Raw genomic sequence first — 18,163 nt, 5'->3', positions numbered from 1 at the left:
CGCAATTGCAGACAAGAATAGGACATGTTCTATTTTTTTCGGGAACGGAAATGGGGACCCGGAAGCGCGCATAGAAATTAATGGGTCCGCAATTCTGTTCGGCAAATTGCAGAACGAAATTGCAGACTTGTGAATGGAGCCTAAAGGTGAGGTTTCAGAAACTGCAAATCAGTCCTGTGCCCCAGTCAGCTCCTGAACCGAACTTTAATATTGATGGCCTATCCAGAGCATAGGCCATCAATATCTTATCAGCGGCGGTCCGACACCCCCATACCCCCGCTGATCAGGGACTTTACAACTCGGTCCTGGACAGCACTAGTGTGCACAGCTCAGACATGGGATTCAGCTGGTTCCCTCAGGTTCTCCACAGGGCAGTCTTTAACAAGGGGCAAAAGGGGCAGCTGCCTCTTGAGCCCTGCTAGCCACTGCCCCGGGTGTCAGGCTGTCAGCTACACAGGGGGTGCTGCCATGCCATGCCTGCCCGCACTCCAGGCAGCGTACTGTGAGAGCTGCGATTCTCTAGGATCTTAGATGACATCATCACCATGTGACCAGTAACCTAGCAATATTACTGGTCACATGGCTATGAGGTCATCAAGGTCCTTTCTACCAGGAGTGTTGCTGTAGAAGTTTGCCTTAACTGTGGAGCTTTTTTTGTGAAGATTACATCAGAAAAAGATGACAGGGGCTGTTATGCTAATATACTGTAAACAACGGTATAGTGGGGGCCTGCATACTCTATATTGTGGAGTGCTATACTGCTGTACTGTATACTGTGGGGGGCTGTATACTGTGGGTGCTGTATATTGTGGAGTGCTATACTGCTGTACTGTATACTGTGGGGGGCTGTATATTGTGGAGTGCTATACTGCTGTACTGTATACTTTGGGGGGCTGTATACTGTGGATGCTGTATATTGTGGAGTGCTATACTGCTGTATACTGTGGGGGGCTGTATACTGTGGGTGCTGTATATTGTGGAGTGCTATACTGCTGTACTGTATACTGTGGGGGGCTGTATACTGTGGGGGGCTGTATACTGTATACTGTGGATGCTGTATATTGTGGAGTGCTATACTGCTGTATACTGTGGGGGGCTGTATACTGTGGGGGCCTGTATATTGTGGAGTGCTATACTGCTGTACTGTATACTGTGGGGGCTGTATACTGTATACTGTGGGTACTGTATATTGTGGAGTGCTATACTGCTGTATACTGTGTGGGGCTGTATATTGTGGAGTGCTATACTGCTGTACTGTATACTGTGGGTTGCTGTATACTATAGGGTGCTATACTGCATACTGTGGGGTGCTGGGGTGCACTGTAACACTAGGGTGAGCCGAGCTCTGGTCTCCTTCCTGCAGAGCGGTGCCCACCTCCAGCCTGAGCCCAGCTGCCCAGAGCACTGATCCTGAGCCGCTGGAGTCTTCAGAACTGGAAGTATTTACAGTCATTCTCTTCCGGGTGTATGCGATGACGTCATCGACGCAGGCGCATTGAGGATGGCGCGGTCGAGCAGAGCGGCCGCCTCTCAGTGCGCCTGCGCCGATTGAAGCCAGGTACGGCGCAGGCGCGAGATTTCAAATTCTAACAGCGCCAGCAGATAAGGATTACCTTCCCTGGCCCTGTCAATCAGCATGCCGAGGGGGCGTCATTACCATCGGAGGATGCGGCTGCTACCAGCAAGTAGCCGCCCTACTTGCTGGTAGCAAGGTAATTAGCATATTTTAAAAATCTTTTTTAGCAAAATCTACTGAACCAAAATTATTAATTTGATTATGTATCATGAGATCGCACTATAGGGAATATTATTAAAGAAAAAAAAAAAAAAACGGTTTAATGGGGTGACAGAAACCCTTTAAAGACGGCCCTGGTTCTCCAGATGCGATTGTTAAAATTACAGTGGCAGCAGGAGATGAGCGCTTCCATTCCATAGTTTAGCTCCTTAGGCTTTTTAAAAGTTGGGTGGTCTGTGTGTGTTGTGTATAATATGGTGTATTTATGTGTGTGTACCATGTATATGGTGTATTTATGTGTGTTGCATATATATGGTGTACGTATATGTAAACGCGTGTCGTGACGCCACGTGTCCGCCGTTGAGTAGGGAACCTGTTGTTAAAAATTTGAATCTCACCCCTGGCGCTGCTCCCACTGAAGTGAATACTGCACAATGGACGGAGCTTTGTAGTTGTAGTTTCAGAGCTACTCTGAAAGTGTTGATCGGCCGGGGTGCGGGGTGTCTGACCCCCGCCGAACAGATAAAGATGGCCTATCCTGAGGATAAGTCATCAATATTGAAATCCCAGAAAACCCCTTTAAGTCACTGCGTACTGTTATTTTGTTCCGTAAAACTTTTGACAATTCACAGTGATATGTCAGAAGACACAGTGCGGAGACCACCATCAACCACTGAAGGACTGTGACCCTTTGTCTACGATCGGCTCAGCTCTCGGACAGTAGAGCGAGCAGTGTACCGACTCTTATGTTCTAGCTATGGATCTGTGCACCACATGCTTGCCTCTTAGTGGAGAGCGGAGACCATCGGGGTACAGTGCTCAGATAATCATGGGGGTCTCAACACCTGGACCCCCACCAGTGACAAGCAATATGGCTGCTACAGGGCTTGTCACCAAAGTTTCTATCTGCCTAGGGCCTCAAGCACACGTCCGTATGTATTTTACGGTCCTCAATTTGCAGATCCGCTAAATACAGATACCGTCTGCGTTGCATCCGCCATTTTTGCAGGCCCATTGACTGCAATGGGTCCGTGGTCTGCATTTTTAAGGCCGAGAATAGGGCCTGTTCTATATTTTTTTGCGTAACGGACGTACGGATGTGGAAATCACACGGATCATCCGCAAAAAGAAAATGTGGACCATAGACCCACTGAAAACAATGGGTCCCCCCAAAAAAAGGTGGATGCAACACGGACCACATCTGTATTTTGCGGACCGCAAAGCAGATATGGTCGCGTGCATGGGGCCCTATGTAGAGATGAGGCAGCAGGGATTGTATCAATCAGTACAGATACTGAGACATATGACGAGGCGGCAGCCTGACGAGCCCCTGGCTTCACCTCCCTAATGAGGCTGATGTGGCCCAGAAATCACCATTGTGAGTCCCAGCACGTTCACACTAGAGAGACCCAAGAATGGGGTGGGGGAGTATACCCAAGGCACTAACGGTAGGGGCCTATCATGACCAGGGGATCTTTCCTTATACGCTGCTATAATGTACCGTTATCATAGACAGGACCTACGGAAACCTACGGAAATAAAACAAGCGGCGGGGCTTGTAGCAATAGATTTCGTCTTACAGTACCTTAGGCTGAAAGGCTACAAATGGTTTTGCGGGTTTCACTTTCCTCTCCGCTGTTTCCGCCTCCGAATCTTCGCTATAACTCTCAAATTCACTGGAGCTCCAGCCGATGTCCTCGAAGTCGCCCGCGCAGCCGTCACGTTCAATGTTCTCGTAGATCAGGTTTTGTCCCAGCCCTGCAAGACAATGAACATATATGTACCAGCAGAGGGTAGTGGGGTTTCTACGACTGGATCCAAGGCGACATGAGGGTTCGTCAACCTCCTAATGATGTCATCATAGCCTCCGTTATCTGGTCACATCTGTGCACAAATTCCTCAGATCAATGGGGGTCTGACTCCTGGCCCCCAGTTGTGAGGGTGAGCGCTGCAGTCTCCTCCGCTACCTATGATGTCCCATCCATCACTCACATGATCTTTGTGCAGCTCACTTCCAATGACGTAAATGGAACTGAGCTGCAATACCATGCACGGCCACTATACAAAGTATGGCGCTGTGCTTGCCATACTATGAAGAGGCCAATGTACTTATCCGAGCACCACAGGTCCTTCAAACAGCTGGCTGGTGGGGGTGCAAGGAGTCAGACCCCCACCGATCAGATACTGATGACCTATCCTAAGGACAGGTCATCGATATTTAAATCCCAGAAACCCCTTTAATCCAAAACCCATTATATTTTAATCCAACGCTATCTAATGATAGCTGTAGTCCTCAGGGGTGGTTCTTCTGTACACCGTCCTGATGTTTAAAGGGGTATTCCGGATGTGACACCTATGAGATCTCTATGGGAGTTCTGGAAATGGCGGGAGTGCTGGATTTTGCCGCCTCTCTGTCACTCTGTTCATTTCCGGGGGGGGGGGGGGGGGTGCAGAGGGGCACGGGGTCCCCTTTCTTGTCATAGGTGGGGGTCCCCCACAAATCGAATAGTTATTTCCTATCCTTTGCATAAGGAATAACCTGTCACAACCGGAATATCCCTTTAATAATCTTACTCGCTCCTGTGATGCCAGATTAAAGGACATTTTCTGGACATCTTATTAACCCCATGACTGGGTGGAGGGTCCTTAGGATCATACACCATCATTTGGGATTATTATGCTGAGGTTTCTCACCATCCTTGGTGCCGCCATGTTCACAAGGTACGTCGTCGTAAATAATACCGTCTTCAGTGCTGTGCGAGCCGGATGAAAAACCTACAATATAAAAATCAAGCAGAAATTAATATAAATGAGGATTCATCAACATATATGACATGTCGCATACATACAAGACCAGGATGCATCCACTATATGCCGCAGAGTGAAGACTTGTCCTGACAGACACATCCCCTATATACAAGAGGAGGAGGACCCGTCCTGACAGACACATCCCCTATATACAGGAGGAGGAGGACCCGTCCTGACAGACACATCCCCTATATACAGGAGGAGGAGGACCCGTCCTGACAGACACATCCCCTATATACAGGAGGAGGAGGACCTGTCCTGACAGACACATCCCCTATATACAGGAGGAGGAGGACCCGTCCTGACAGACACATCCCCTATATACAGGAGGAGGAGGACCCGTCCTGACAGACACATCCCCTATATACAGGAGGAGGAGGACCCGTCCTGACAGACACATCCCCTATATACAGGAGGAGGAGGACCCATCCTGACAGACACATCCCCTATATACAGGAGGAGGAGGACTCGTCCTGACAGACACATCCCCTATATACAGGAGGAGGAGGACCCGTCCTGACAGACACATCCCCTATATACAGGAGGAGGAGGACCCGTCCTGACAGACACATCCCCTATATACAGGAGGAGGAGGACCCGTCCTGACAGACACATCCCCTATATACAGGAGGAGGACCCGTCCTGACAGACACATCCCCTATATACAGGAGGAGGAGGACCCGTCCTGACATACACATCCCCTATATACAGGAGGACAAGTACCCGTCCTGACATACACATCCCCTGTATACAGGAGGACAAGGACTCATCCTGATATGCAAGAGGATGAGGACCCGTCCTGACATACACATCCCATGTATACAGGAGGACAAGGGCTCATCCTGACATACACATCCTCTATATACAGGAGGATGAGGACCCGTCCTGACATACACATCTCCTATATACAGGAGGACAAGGGCTCATCCTGACATACATATCCCCTATATACAGAAGGGTGAGGACCCGTCCTGACATACACATCCCCTATATACAGGAGGACAAGGACTCATCCTGCATCCTCTTGCTCCAGGGACTTGCTCTCTCCACGTCACTACACAAGGCCCCCATAATCAATCATCTTAGGCTACTTTTACACTAGTGTTAATATTTTCCGGTATCGAGATCCGTCATAGGGTCTCAATACCGGAAAAAAAACGCTTCCGTTTTGTCCCCATTCATTGTCCATGACAATATGACAAGTATGACATATATGTCCCCTTTATAAAGTTGGATGAAGATCTGTTCTGACTTAAGTCCCCTACATACAGGTGGATGAAGACCCGTCCCGATTTACACATCCTCTATATACATGTAGATGAGGACCCGTCGTGACATATACAGGGAGTGCAGAATTATTAGGCAAGTTGTATTTTTGAGGATTAATTTTATTATTGAACAACAACCATGTTCTCAATGAACCCAAAAAACTCATTAATATCAAAGCTGAATATTTTTGGAAGTAGTTTTTAGTTTGTTTTTAGTTTTAGCTATTTTAGGGGGATATCTGTGTGTGCAGGTGACTATTACTGTGCATAATTATTAGGCAACTTAACAAAAAACAAATATATACCCATTTCAATTATTTATTTTTACCAGTGAAACCAATATAACATCTCAACATTCACAAATATACATTTCTGACATTCAAAAACAAAACAAAAACAAATCAGTGACCAATATAGCCACCTTTCTTTGCAAGGACACTCAAAAGCCTGCCATCCATGGATTCTGTCAGTGTTTTGATCTGTTCACCATCAACATTGCGTGCAGCAGCAACCACAGCCTCCCAGACACTGTTCAGAGAGGTGTACTGTTTTCCCTCCTTGTAAATCTCACATTTGATGATGGACCACAGGTTCTCAATGGGGTTCAGATCAGGTGAACAAGGAGGCCATGTCATTAGATTTTCTTCTTTTATACCCTTTCTTGCCAGCCACGCTGTGGAGTACTTGGACGCGTGTGATGGAGCATTGTCCTGCATGAAAATCATGTTTTTCTTGAAGGATGCAGACTTCTTCCTGTACCACTGCTTGAAGAAGGTGTCTTCCAGAAACTGGCAGTAGGACTGGGAGTTGAACTTGACTCCATCCTCAACCCGAAAAGGCCCCACAAGCTCATCTTTGATGATACCAGCCCAAACCAGTACTCCACCTCCACCTTGCTGGCATCTGAGTCGGACTGGAGCTCTCTGCCCTTTACCAATCCAGCCACGGGCCCATCCATCTGGCCCATCAAGACTCACTCTCATTTCATCAGTCCATAAAACCTTAGAAAACTCAGTCTTGAGATATTTCTTGGCCCAGTCTTGACGTTTCAGCTTGTGTGTCTTGTTCAGTGGTGGTCGTCTTTCAGCCTTTCTTACCTTGGCCATGTCTCTGAGTATTGCACACCTTGTGCTTTTGGGCACTCCAGTGATGTTGCAGCTCTGAAATATGGCCAAACTGGTGGCAAGTGGCATCTTGGCAGCTGCACGCTTGACTTTTCTCAGTTCATGGGCAGTTATTTTGCGCCTTGGTTTTTCCACACGCTTCTTGCGACCCTGTTGACTATTTTGAATGAAACGCTTGATTGTTCGATGATCACGCTTCAGAAGCTTTGCAATTTTAAGAGTGCTGCATCCCTCTGCAAGATATCTCACTATTTTTGACTTTTCTGAGCCTGTCAAGTCCTTCTTTTGACCCATTTTGCCAAAGGAAAGGAAGTTGCCTAATAATTATGCACACCTGATATAGGGTGTTGATGTCATTAGACCACACCCCTTCTCATTACAGAGATGCACATCACCTAATATGCTTAATTGGTAGTAGGCTTTCGAGCCTATACAGCTTGGAGTAAGACAACATGCATAAAGAGGATGATGTGGTCAAAATACTCATTTGCCTAATAATTCTGCACGCAGTGTATGTCCCTTATATACAGGTGGATGAACAAAAACCTGTCCCAACATAAACATCCCCTATACACAGGTGAATGAAGACCTGTCCTGACATACACATCCCCTATATGAAGGTAGATGAGGACCCGTCCTGACATACACATCCCCTATATGAAGGTAGATGAGGACCCGTCCTGACATACATGTCCCCTTTATACACAAGATGAGGACCTATCCTGACATACACATCCTATACATACATAGGATGAGGACTAGTGTTGAGCGAACTTGTGGTTTAAGTTCAGCGTCCAAAGTTCAGGTTACGGTTATCGAAGAATCCCATTATGGATTCCAAAATCCGTTATGATCCGTGGTAGTGGAATCCATAATTGGATTCTTCGATAACCCGAACTTTGGACGCAGAACTTAAAACAGTTCGCTCAACACTAATGAGGACCCGTCCTGACATACACGTCCCCTATATACATAGGATGAGGACCCGTCCTGACATACACCTCCCCTATATACATAGGATGAGGACCCGTCCTGACATACACCTCCCCTATATACATAGGATGAGGACCCGTCCTGACATACACCTCCCCTATATACATAGGATGAGGACCCGTCCTGACATACACCTCCCCTATATACATAGGATGAGGACCCGTCCTGACATACACGTCCCCTATATACATAGGATGAGGACCCGTCCTGACATACACGTCCCCTATATACATAGGATGAGGACCCGTCCTGACATACACGTCCCCTATATACATAGGATGAGGACCCGTCCTGACATACACGTCCCCTATATACATAGGATGAGGACCCGTCCTGACATACACGTCCCCTATATACACAGGATGAGGACCCGTCCTGACATACACGTCCCCTATATACACAGGATGAGGAACCGTCCTGACATACACGTCCCCTATATACACAGGATGAGGACCCATCCTGACATACACAGGATGAGGAACCTGTGCTGACATACACCTCCCCTATATACATAGGATGAGGACCCGTCCTGACATACACCTCCCCTATATACATAGGATGAGGACCCGTCCTGACATACACGTCCCCTATATACACAGGATGAGGAACCGTCCAGACATACACGTCCCCTATATACACAGGATGAGGACCCATCCTGACATACACATCCCCTTTATACACAAGATGAGGACCTATCCTGACATACACATCCCCTATATACACAGGATGAGGAACCTGTGCTGACATACACGTCCCCTATATACATAGGATGAGGACCCGTCCTGACATACACGTCCCCTATATACATAGGATGAGGACCCGTCCTGACATACACGTCCCCTATATACATAGGATGAGGACCTGTCCTGACATACACGTCCCCTATATACATAGGATGAGGACCCGTCCTGACATACACGTCCCCTATATACATAGGATGAGGACCCGTCCTGACATACACGTCCCCTATATACATAGGATGAGGACATGTCCCCTATATACATAGGATGAGAACCCATCCTGACATACACGTCCCCTATATACATAGGATGAGGACCCGTCCCCTATATACATAGGATGAGGACCCGTCCCCTATATACATCCCCTATATACATAGAATGAGGACAAGTCCCCTATATACATAGGATGAGGACCTGTCCTGACATACAAGTCCCCTATATACATAGGATGAGGACCCGTCCTGACATACACGTCCCCTATATACATAGGATGAGGAACCGTCCTGACATACACGTCCCCTATATACATAGGATGAGGAACCGTCCTGACATACACGTCCCCTATATACATAGGATGAGGACCCGTCCTGACATACACGTCCCCTATATACATAGGATGAGGAACCGTCCTGACATACACGTCCCCTATATACATAGGATGAGGACATGTCCCCTATATACATAGGATGAGGACCCGTCCTGACATACACGTCCCCTATATACATAGGATGAGGAACCGTCCTGACATACACGTCCCCTATATACATAGGATGAGGACATGTCCCCTATATACATAGGATGAGGACCCGTCCTGACATACACGTCCCCTATATACATAGGATGAGGAACCGTCCTGACATACACGTCCCCTATATACATAGGATGAGGACATGTCCCCTATATACATAGGATGAGGACCCGTCCTGACATACACGTCCCCTATATACATCCTGGATAGATTGGAGGCTCGGGCAGATAAGTGGCAGATGAGGTTTAACACTGACAAATGTAAAGTTATGCACATGGGAAGGAATAATGAAAGTCACCCGTACATACTAAATGGTAAAACACTCGGTAACACTGACATGGAAAAGGATCTAGGAATTTTAGTGAACAGCAAACTAAGCTGCAAAAACCAGTGTCAGGCAGCTGCTGCCAAGGCCAATAAGATAATGGGTTGCATCAGAAGGGGCATAGATGCCCGTGATGAGAACATAGTCCTACCACTTTACACATCACTAGTCAGACCACACATGGAGTACTGTGTACAGTTCTGGGCTCCTGTAAACAAGGCAGACATAGCAGAGCTAGAGAGGGTTCAGAGGAGGGCAACTAAAGTAATAACTGGAATGGGGCAACTACAGTACCCTGAAAGATTATCAAAATTAGGGTTATTCACTTTAGAAAAAAGACGACTGAGGGGAGATCTAATTACTATGTATAAATATATCAGGGGGCAGTACAGAGATCACTCCCATCATCTCTTTATCCCCAGGACTGTGACTGTGACGAGGGGACATCCTCTGCATCTGGAGGAAAGAAGGTTTGTACACAAACATAGAAGAGGATTCTTTACGGTAAGAGCAGTGAGACTATGGAGCTCTCTGCCTGAGGAGGTGGTGATGGTGAGTACAATAAAGGAATTCAAGAGGGGCCTGGATGTATTTCTGGAGTGTAATAATATTACAGGCTATAGCTACTAGAGAGGGGTCGTTGATCCAGGGAGTTATTCTGATTGCCTGATTGGAGCCGGGAAGGAATTTTTTATTCCCCTAAAGTGGGGGAAATTGTCTTCTACCTCACAGGGTTTTTTTTGCCTTCCTCTGGATCAACTTAAAGGATGAGAGGCCGAACTGGATGGACAAATGTCTTTTTTCGGCCTTATGTACTATGTTACTATGACCCCTATATACATAGGATGAGGACCCGTCCAGACATACACGTCCCCTATATACATAGGATGAGGACCCATCCCCTATATACATAGGATGAGGACCCGTCCTGACATACATGTCCCCTATATACATAGAATGAGGACCCATCCCCTATATACATGTCCCCTATATACATAGAATGAGAACCCATCCCCTATATACATAAGATGAGGACCCATCCCCTATATACATAAGATGAGGACCCGTCCTGACATACATGTCCCCTATATACATAGGATGAGGACCCGTCCTGACATACACGTCCCCTATATACATAGTATGAGGACCCGTCCTGACATACACGTCCCCTATATACATAGGATGAGAACTCGTCCTGACATACACGTCCCCTATATACATAGGATGAGGACCCGTCCTGACATACATGTCCCCTATATACATAGGATGAGGACCCGTCCTGACATACATGTCCCCTATATACATAGGATGAGGACCCGTCCTGACATACATGTCCCCTATATACATAGGATGAGGACCCGTCCCCTATATACATAGAATGAGGACCCGTCCCCTATATACATAGAATGAGGACCCGTCCCCTATATACATAGAATGAGGACCCATCCCCTATATACATAGAATGAGGACCCATCCCCTATATACATAAGATGAGGACCCATCCCCTATATACATAGGATGAGGACCCATCCCCCTATATACATAGGATGAGGACCCATCCCCCTATATACATAGGATGAGGACCCATCCCCTATATACATAGGATGAGGACCCGTCCTGACATACATGTCCCCTATATACATAGGATGAGGACCCGTCCTGACATACATGTCCCCTATATACATAGGATGAGGACCCGTCCTGACATACATGTCCCCTATATACATAGGACGAGGACCCGTCCCCTATATACATAGGATGAGGACCCATCCCCTATATACATAAGATGAGGACCCATCCCCTATATACATAGGATGAGGACCCATCCCCCTATATACATAGGATGAGGACCCATCCCCTATATACATAGGATGAGGACCCGTCCTGACATACATGTCCCCTATATACATAGGATGAGGACCCGTCCTGACATACATGTCCCCTATATACATAGAATGAGGACCCGTCCCCTATACACATAGAATGAGGACCCATCCCCTATATACATAGAATGAGGACCCATCCCCTATATACATAGGATGAGGACCCATCCCCTATATACATAGGATGAGGACCTGTCCTGACATACATGTCCCCTATATACATAGGACGAGGACCCGTCCCCTATATACATAGGATGAGGACCCATCCCCTATATACATAGGATGAGGACCCTTCCCCCATATACATAGGACGAGGACCTCTAGCAGACAGACATGGATACATACATCAGGCTTTCTTGTAAAATGCGTTTACACACACTACAAGGAACAGGACCGGCCCTCATACATTCTCATGATATACACAGAGCCGCCATATGACGGAGCAGCCTGCACTCCCATCATTGTCAGTACTCACGTTTCTGGCTTAGATGCTTCTTGATGCTGTATGTATGGAGTCCCAGCCTCTGCTGCCCCCCACGCTCTTCATTACTGAGAGTAGAGGGGGACCTGGAAAGAAAAGAGGGTATAAAGGTGTCAGGAATATTGGGGTACCTCCAGGGCACACAGTTACATCAGGTGCAGGGAGTATCAGTACTGTTATCCTCTATCTATACATAACCTCTCGGAGGAGGAACTCTCCACTTCTCAGAATTACTCTGACATTGCTGCAAGAGTTTGGGGGAAACACATGGGGGCCACACAATGGGAGCTCTGTCTCCTGTGGCCGAGGTCTCTGGGATTCAGCTGTCTCGAATTATTTCGGGGAAGTCTGTGCAGAGCCGTACGCTCATGGGCTACACCCCAGAAAGTAGCAAACATTTCCCCCGGTCTCATCATTCATTGCGGATTACAGGCTGTTGTGTTAGAAGGTTACAGCGTACAGACACGTCCTGCGGGAACCATTAGCGTGAGGGTAGGGTGCCCCTATAACAGTCCCATTTAGTCTGACCACATCCCTGCCTGCAGTTACCTGCGCTTAACCCCTCACAGCCCAGCAAATCCCTCCGCTGCCATGAATGTGTCCAGCAGGAAGTGGATGAAAGCTTCAGACTCCAGTCTTACATCCCGGGCCTCGCTCTCACCATTGCCCCCTCCCCCCCTCTCCTCCTCCTTCTCCTATGTCTGCCTCTCCCAGAACTGGGGCTACAGGGTGACATTCTCACAACAATCTGCATGTCAATGGTCTGTGCCGGCTGAGAACAGCGGGGAAGACATGGAGGCCGCATGATATCATGTCCGACGGGAGCGGCCGGCAGAATGTGCGCTCAGTCTGGCTGCCAGGAGCCTCCTGGAAACCTCCAGAGCTGGCGCTGACCGACCGACCTGCGATGGCGGAAAAAAACAAAACATGTTTTCTCCTGGTTTTAGGCGATTTTCTAATATCGTCACCTTTTACAAGATCTCTGATTGCTGTCAGTGAATGGAAACATTCATTTAAAGGGGTTGTCTCATCGTAGACATTGGTGGCATGCCATATGGCTAGGCTCTCTGCCACCAATGTCAGGTAGGTGAGGACCCGCACCTATCTCTAGAATGCCCCCCCCCCCCACCAAAAAAAGTGAAGGAGAATACACCGCGCATGTCAGTGAATGGAAACATTCATTTGAACGGGTTGTCTCATCGTAGACATTGGTGGCATGCCATATGGCTAGGCTCTCTGCCACCAATGTCAGGTAGGTGAGGACCCGCACCTATCTCTAGAATGCCCCCCCCCCCCCACCAAAAAAAAGTGAAGGAGAATACACCACACATGTCAGTGAATGGAAACATTCATTTGAACTGATTGTCTCATCATAGACATTGGTGGTATATTCCTATGTCAAAGAAGTGGGGGGTCCAGAATGTTCCCCCCCCCAAAAGTAAAGGACATGGCACCACGCATGTGCAACGCGCTCTCCATTCATTTCTATAGCAGCTTTGCAATTAGTCGAGCGGGGGCACTCGACTATTTTCAGAAGTCCCATAAAAATTAATGGAGAGCAGCATGGCCACCGCTCCATCCACTTCTATGGGGCTGTCAGCGCTCGGCCATTTTCAGCAGTCCCATAGCAATGAATGGAGGGTGGCGGCACATACGCAGCTGCTCTCTGCTCACTTTGGAGGTCCCGTTCTGGAGATAGGTGCTGGTCCAAGAGGTGGGACCCACACCTATATGACATTGGGGATATATCCAAGAGATGTGCCACCCATGTCTCAGATGGGACAACCCCCTTGAAATCCAAAATTCTGTCCTGACCTGATGCTGCTCACGGCTGACAGTGAGTTACAATGTATCCGTTCTAGAGCAGACTGATACATTGTATCAAACTGTCAAGACTGCAGAGTGCTGCCCAGGTGGATTGTCTAGACTGGATACAATTGTAGCAAACCCTCAGCTGTGATGAGTTGATGGATGCAGAATATCAGTGCTATTATTACTGACCACCTCATCGTTGCGGGTCATCTTGTCCATCAGGTTCAAGAACAGCCAGGGAGTCCTGGAGGGAAGGTGGGCTGGGAGTGGTGGACGGGCAAAACATTTCCTTCTGTCTGCTTTAGCACAAGACACAGATCCGTGCAGAACTAGAAATCCCAGCATGCTTTTACCTGCCTCGTGCTGGGACTTCTAATCCTTGCATTAATGGCTTGTTTTCTAGGAAATGTAAATGAGATGAATAAGGAACCGTCTCCTGCAGGCGGAAAAGGAGGGAGATCCCAGCCCGAGAGAAGCTGTCACAATAACGGAACGTTCCTCATAGATACTTCCCAGTACACGGACAACCAGCGAGGGCAATGGTGCAGGGGGCGCCGCTGGGGCTCTGTCCCCTCTAACTCCTGACAGATACATAGTGATCTATTCTGCAGATTATTACACCACTGACCTCTCTAGAGATCTGCAGAACATTGCTCTGTCCCCTCTAACTCCTGACAGATACATAGTGATATATTCTGCAGATTATTACACCACTCGCCTCTCTAGAGATCTGCAGAACATTGCTCTGTCCCCTCTAACTCCTGACAGATACATAGTGATATATTCTGCAGATTATTACACCACTCGCCTCTCTAGAGATCTGCAGAACATTGCTCTGTCCCCTCTAACTCCTGACAGATACATAGTGATATATTCTGCAGATTATTACACCACTCGCCTCTCTAGAGATCTGCAGAACATTGCTCTGTCCCCTCTAACTCCTGACAGATACATAGTGATATATTCTGCAGATTATTACACCACTCGCCTCTCTAGAGATCTGCAGAACATTGCTCTGTCCCCTCTAACTCCTGACAGATACATAGTGATATATTCTGCAGATTATTACACCAGTCGCCTCTCTAGAGATCTGCAGAACATTGCTCTGTCCCCTCTACCTCCTGACAGATGCATAGTGATATATCCTGCAGATTATTACACCACTCACCTCTCCAGAGATCTGCAGAACATTACTCTGTCCTCTCTAACTCCTGACAGATGCATAGTGATATATTCTGCAGATTATTACACCACTCGCCTCTCCAGAGATCTGCAGAGCATTGCTCTCTCCTCTCTACCTCCTGACAGACACATAGTGATATATTCTGCAGATTATTACACCACTCACCTTCTGATAGAACTGCAGATCATTGCTCTGTCCTCTCTACCTCCTGACAGGTACATAGTGATATATTCTGCAGATTATTACACCACTCACCTCTCTAGAGATCTGCAGAACATTGCTCTGTCCTCTCTACCTCCTGACAGATACATAGTGATATATCCTGCAGATTATTACACCACTCACCTCTCTAGATATCTGCAGAACATCGCTCTGTCACCTCTAACTCCTGACAGATACATAGTGATATATTCTGCAGATTATTACACCACTCACCTCTCTAGAGACCTGCAGAACATTGCTCTGTCCTCTCTACCTCCTGACAGATACATAGTGATATATCCTGCAGATTATTACACCACTCACCTCTCTAGATATCTGCAGAACATCGCTCTGTCACCTCTAACTCCTGACAGATACATAGTGATATATTCTGCAGATTATTACATCACTCACCTCTCTAGATATCTGCAGAACATCGCTCTGTCATCTCTACCTCCTGACAGATGCATAGTGATATATTCTGCAGATTATTACACCACTCACCTCTCTAAAGACCTGCAGAACATCGCTCTGTCCTCTCTACCTCCTGACAGATACATAGTGATATATCCTGCAGATTATTACACCACTCACCTCTCTAGAGATCTGCAGAACATCGCTCTGTCCTCTCTACCTCCTGACAGGTACATAGTGATATATTCTGCAGATTATTACACCACTCACCTCTCTAGAGACCTGCAGAACATTGCTCTGTCCTCTCTACCTCCTGACAGATACATAGTGATATATCCTGCAGATTGTTACATCACTCACCTCTCTAGATATCTGCAGAACATCGCTCTGTCACCTCTAACTCCTGACAGATACATAGTGATATATTCTGCAGATTATTACATCACTCACCTCTCTAGATATCTGCAGAACATCGCTCTGTCATCTCTAACTCCTGACAGATGCATAGTGATATATTCTGCAGATTATTACACCACTCACCTCTCTAGAGATCTGCAGAACATTGCTCTGTCCTCTCTACCTCCTGACAGATACATAGTGATATATTCTGCAGATTATTACATCACTCACCTCTCTAGATATCTGCAGAACATCGCTCTGTCATCTCTAACTCCTGACAGATGCATAGTGATATATTCTGCAGATTATTACACCACTCACCTCTCTAGAGATCTGCAGAACATTGCTCTGTCCTCTCTACCTCCTGACAGATACATAGTGATATATCCTGCAGATTATTACACCACTCACCTCTCTAAAGACCTGCAGAACATTGCTCTGTCCCCTCTAACTCCTGACAGATACGTAGTGAGATATCCTGCAGATTATTACACCACTCACCTCTCTAGAGATCTGCAGAACATTTATCTGTCTTCTCTACCTCCTGACAGGTACATGGTGATATATTCTGCAGATTATTACACCACTCACCTCTCTAGAAATCTGCAGAACATCGCTCTGTCCTCTCTACCTCCTGACAGATACATAGTGATATATTCTGCAGATTATTACACCACTCACCTCTCTAGAGATCTGCAGAACATCGCTCTGTCCCCTCTAACTCCTGACAGGTACATAGTGATATATTCTGCAGATTATTACACCACTCACCTCTCTAGAGACATACGTATTTTTTTGCGGATCTGTTTTTTGCGGACAGCAATATACTGAAAAAGCCATACGGTCGTGTGCAAGAGGCCTTAGGGCTCGTGCAGACGGCCGTCGCTCGTCTGCAATATGTGGGCACCGACCGTGTGCCCCCTCCCCCCATCGCGGATACGGATCCATTCATATCAATGGGTCCGCAATCCAAAAGCCACAGTGTGGAAGGGAGGAGTCCTTTCGTGGGGTTACTCTCCGTGCCTCCGCACCGCAAAAAAAAAAAACATGTTCTATGTTTTTGCGGTGTGGACGGATCATGGACTCATTTAAGTTGAATGGATCTGTTTCCATCTGCAGCAACCGCACGGATGGTGCCCCCGCATTGGAACGGCTGGCACACGTTTGTGTGCATGAGCCCTAAGTGTGCTTCCCTTAGCAAGTTTGCCAGGAGACTTGCTTAACTCTCTTAGGCTACTTTCACACTAGCGTTTTTTGCAGATCCGTCATGGATCAGCAAAAACGCTTCCGTTACTGATAATACAACCGTCTGCATCCGTTATAACCCCTCCCCAGCCTGTTGCTTGGCCCGCCCTGTAAGCCTCTTACGTCATCCAGTGTACTGGCCGATATCTCGATGGCGCATGCGCACTGTGATGACCGATGTGGGCAGCAGCATCATTCCATGCAGTGCGCATGCGCGGGCGGGATATCGGCCAGTACACTGGGTGACGTAAGAGGCTTACAGGGCGGGCCCTCATTTACATATGAATAAAACTCAGTTTTTGCCCCTGGTGAACATCCAGACAAAAAGACTGAGGTACCATTTGACTGATCTATAGTTATGTTACAGGGCTAGGTAAGTGGTCTATAAGGGCAAATTGTGGTGACAGACTCCCTTTAAAGGGAACCTGTCACCTGGATTTTGTGTATAGAGCTGAGGACATGGATTGCTAGATGGCCGCTAGCACATCCGCAATATCCAGTCCCCATAGCTCTGTGTGCTTTTATTGTGTAAAAAAAATGATTTGATACATATGCAAATTAACCTGAGATGTGTCAGAGCTTGAAAATATGACTCTTCTCTGGTCACACAAGTAAGATATGACTCTTATGTTAATTAGCATATGTATCAAATAGTTTTTTTTACACAATAAAAGCACACAGAGCTATGGGGACTGGGTATTGCGGATGTGCTAGCGGCCATCTAGCAACCCATGTCCTCAGCTCTATACCCAAAATCCCGGTGACAGGTTCCCTTTAAAGGGAGTCTGTCACCACAATTTGCCC

General features: G+C 47.2%; 1 protein-coding gene across 5 annotated transcripts in view; it reads right to left on the bottom strand.

The window, feature by feature from the left end:
- The window catches only part of ARHGEF10L (Rho guanine nucleotide exchange factor 10 like), a 103,937-nt gene that overhangs the window by 35,521 nt on the left and 50,253 nt on the right, over positions 1 to 18,163 (bottom strand). For all 5 annotated transcript variants that reach the window (XM_040423028.1, XM_040423045.1, XM_040423074.1 and 2 more), the window contains 3 exons: positions 12,100 to 12,191; positions 4,430 to 4,510; positions 3,321 to 3,493 (listed from right to left, as the gene is read on the bottom strand). In XM_040423028.1, the coding sequence (XP_040278962.1) occupies positions 3,321 to 3,493; positions 4,430 to 4,510; positions 12,100 to 12,191 (346 nt within the window). The remainder of the gene's footprint in view (positions 1 to 3,320; positions 3,494 to 4,429; positions 4,511 to 12,099; positions 12,192 to 18,163) is intronic.

Source organism: Bufo bufo, chromosome 1 (genome assembly GCF_905171765.1).
Source record: "Bufo bufo chromosome 1, aBufBuf1.1, whole genome shotgun sequence".
Lineage (NCBI taxonomy): Eukaryota > Metazoa > Chordata > Amphibia > Anura > Bufonidae > Bufo > Bufo bufo.
The sequence above is the reverse complement of the archived record's forward strand: the minus strand, read 5'-3'. Positions and strand labels throughout refer to the sequence as shown.